The 3,327-nt window shown below is 39.6% G+C and overlaps 1 protein-coding gene across 1 annotated transcript; it reads right to left on the bottom strand.

Annotated features, from left to right (window-relative positions):
* Positions 1 to 2,700: 2,700 nt before the first annotated feature.
* LOC143563615 (histone H4) lies at positions 2,701 to 3,012 on the bottom strand. The gene has a single exon (XM_077051115.1). The coding sequence runs from the start codon at positions 3,010 to 3,012 to the stop codon at positions 2,701 to 2,703; it is 312 nt and encodes a 103-aa protein (XP_076907230.1).
* Between the last annotated feature and the right edge of the window lie 315 nt (positions 3,013 to 3,327).

Raw genomic sequence — 3,327 nt, 5'->3', positions numbered from 1 at the left:
TATATTGTATTATTTTCTTCTATCAATTTGATTTTCCATTCACAGATTAAATAATGAACCTCAGACCTTCAGTTCAGTTCTGTTCTGTTCTGTTCTGTTCTGTTCTGGTACTCTGTTATTTCCAAACAGCTATAATTAGAGGCTATGATGATGATCATATATTTGTGGTTGTCTGAGTGGATCGAACGAAGCTTGGCGGGGTAATCTCCGGGGGCTTTACGGTAGAAATAAGTGTTTTCACCGTTTGAGCAGCCGTGATGTTTGCAGCCATGGCGGTCTGTTCCTCTTTGTTTTGATTATGTTATTATTTACAAATCTGAGCCTTACTTCAATTCTTATTTATTTACTTTTCAGATTTTGGTCTGATTATTTTGCAACTCATTAATTTGTGGTTTTGACTTTTGATAAAAATGTTTTTTAGTTTACTAATTAAACAAGTCTCTCCGTAAATCCTTTTATCACAGGACTTATATTATTATTAATTTTAAGTATCTTCTAGAGAGAAAATAAACATTAATCAGTAAGTACATACAACTGTGATTGCAGCAATGGTGGACTTGGGCATTCGAATTCCAACAAATCTGAGCTTTCACTGCAATGTGACTTTTTATCTAAGCTACTCTCTATACATTAAACTTGTCGCCATAGTCATATGTTATGCCCTGTCCTAGCCAACGACTCCTACCCATAGAGAATGGGTCAGGTAAAGCCCGCAGCCGACCCGATGATCATCAAGAGGGGTAACAGTAGAAAAAAAACCCCACATTGTCCGGCACCATCAGTTTTTATTTTCTGACCCGACCCACCCGTTACCCTGCTTCATGATTATCGGGTCGGCTGCGGGTGTTACTTGATCCATTCTCTACGGCTAAGAGTCGTTGGCTAGGACGGGGGATAACATCTTATATCTGTCGCGCTGCAACAGTTGAAGACTACAATTAGGGACGGACATTTTATACCCAATGTTGGTATCATCATGGTAATCATAACAACATTGGGTAATAAGCTCTATGTGGACAAAGAATGTACATATAAATAAATTAGTTCGATTATATAATCTAAAGACCTAATTACAAAGACAGTATGTGATTTTGGTAAAGCAACACTTTTGATATTAAGAGTCATTCGATTCGTTGATTTTTTATTTTTAAACCTGAATATTTACAAGGAATCGGAATTCGGTAAGAAATTAGATTGTGTTTGGTCTTTACATTGTGAATGGAATTAGTTTATCTAATGTCTAATTCAATCGTCTCATTGAAGGTTGAAGACGGAACTTGTTTCAGGATTTGGTTTGTATACTTGTGATTTTGGTTCTTAACAGTTTTAGCTCCTGATTGCTTGGATTTCAACCTGAATTATCACTATTTTATGCAATTGATGTTTTCAGAAGATATAGCAACAAGTTTGTTCCCAAAAGGCAAAGCTATTTCATGGATACACAATGCCAATGGAGTTATATTTGTTGAACTTCACATCAGTTCCAGTCCATTGGATTAAATTCACATTGTTTACCAAACCATAAAAACAAAAGTAACACTTTACTCTTGTTCATAATTTGGTTGAGGCTGAGGGGTGTGGGGGGCGCGAGAGGGGGCGCGAGTGGGGGCGCCAGCCAATAATATTGTGACGTGTGGCAGAGAGAGAAACTTGATAAGATGGGTGTTGGTAGTGGTGCTCGCGCCCCGGGACATGGTGTGGAGGGGTGCGAGAGGGGGCGCGAGCGGTTTTTTTTTTATTTTTTTATAAATGTATTAAAAAAACGTATTATTAAAAAAACTCATAAATTATTTAAAAAAACACACATTAATTAAAAAAACACATTAATATCTAAAAAAAATTAAAATACTAAAAAAAAACATTATTCTTATTCTTCGATCAACCTCTTCCGGATACGTTCCTTTTGTTTTTTCCATCAACATTTGGTCGACCGGATTTAGGTTACTGAAGTCTCTTGTAAGGAAGTCCAAATCTCTCATTCTTTTTTTTTCCTTTTTGTCATTAGAGACCACCTCCATGGTTTTGTTGAATTTATTTGGTATGTTATTATATAGAGAAAAAAAAAATTTTTTTTAATAAAAAACGAGCCCAACGGCTCTATTCACGCATTCCCAGACCTCCTTCACGCTCCCCCAGCCGCTAGCCCATCCGCGCCTGCCTCTTTTTCCGCGCTCGCGCCCCTTTCGGGCCCCTCTCGCGCCTCGGTGGTGTGGTGCTCGCGCCCCGGGGCGCGAGCGGCTGGCCTCTTGCGCCCTTTCTCGCGCTCCGCACCCCTCAGCCTGATATGAAATGTTTACATTGCTGATATAATAGCATGCCTTCTACCTTCAGCTAACATGAAATGTTTACATTTTCAAATTAAACAGAGCCTTAACGTTAATACAACCCACAAATTGCAATAATACAAGCATATTTTGCACTCAATCAAAACCTGTATTTTCATATAATTTAAGTACATCCCGTTTTATTCTCTATTTAGCTTGTTGACTAGGAAGCTTCAGTCAGTTAATTCGTTGTTTATCAAAAGGAGTTCTCAATTGCATCAAACATATGAAAGTACAAAAAGAAATTTGGCCACAGAGCATAAGAAGATTCAAATTAAACTGTCTTAAACATTAAACCATGCCCCCGAGATGGAGACTAAACACCAAACCACAGATAAAACAAAAGACAACTAAATACAAACCTAGCATAATCACCCTAACCACCAAATCCATACAAAGTACGTCCTTGACGTTTCAAAGCATAAACCACATCCATCGCCGTCACAGTCTTCCGGCGAGCATGCTCCGTGTAGGTCACAGCGTCTCTGATCACATTCTCTAGAAAGATCTTCAGCACCCCACGAGTCTCCTCGTAAATCAACCCACTGATACGCTTCACGCCTCCTCTGCGAGCCAACCTCCGAATAGCGGGCTTGGTGATGCCCTGGATGTTATCGCGAAGAACCTTCCTGTGCCTCTTGGCTCCGCCCTTGCCCAAACCCTTGCCTCCCTTACCACGGCCAGACATTGTCAATTGAGATTTTGAATTTGAAAGGAATTGGAAGATTTGTGTGTTGTGGTGGATTTGGATGAGGTTTTATAGATGGGGGGAGTGGTAAAAGGCGGGATTTGAAATATTTTGAGTTGTTGGGCGGAGAGTGGAAAATGGGAGGGAGAATGGGTGCCGTTGGATTGTGAGTTTAATGGACGGTGGATGAATGGTTTAGGATTCCTATCCGCGTCGTGTGCTTTCTGTCGGACTGTAACCATGTGTATTTGGTTAACTTTTTGTTTATACCTAATGCAATTTGATGTCATTTTCTTATACTTAGGATCCTTCCAC

Source organism: Bidens hawaiensis, unplaced genomic scaffold (assembly GCF_021521415.1).
Source record: "Bidens hawaiensis isolate Kalapana, Puna unplaced genomic scaffold, B.hawaiensis_p1.1 tig00001206_1, whole genome shotgun sequence".
Taxonomy (NCBI): domain Eukaryota; kingdom Viridiplantae; phylum Streptophyta; class Magnoliopsida; order Asterales; family Asteraceae; genus Bidens; species Bidens hawaiensis.
Note: the sequence above shows the minus strand (reverse complement) of the source record. Positions and strands in the feature narration are given on the sequence as shown.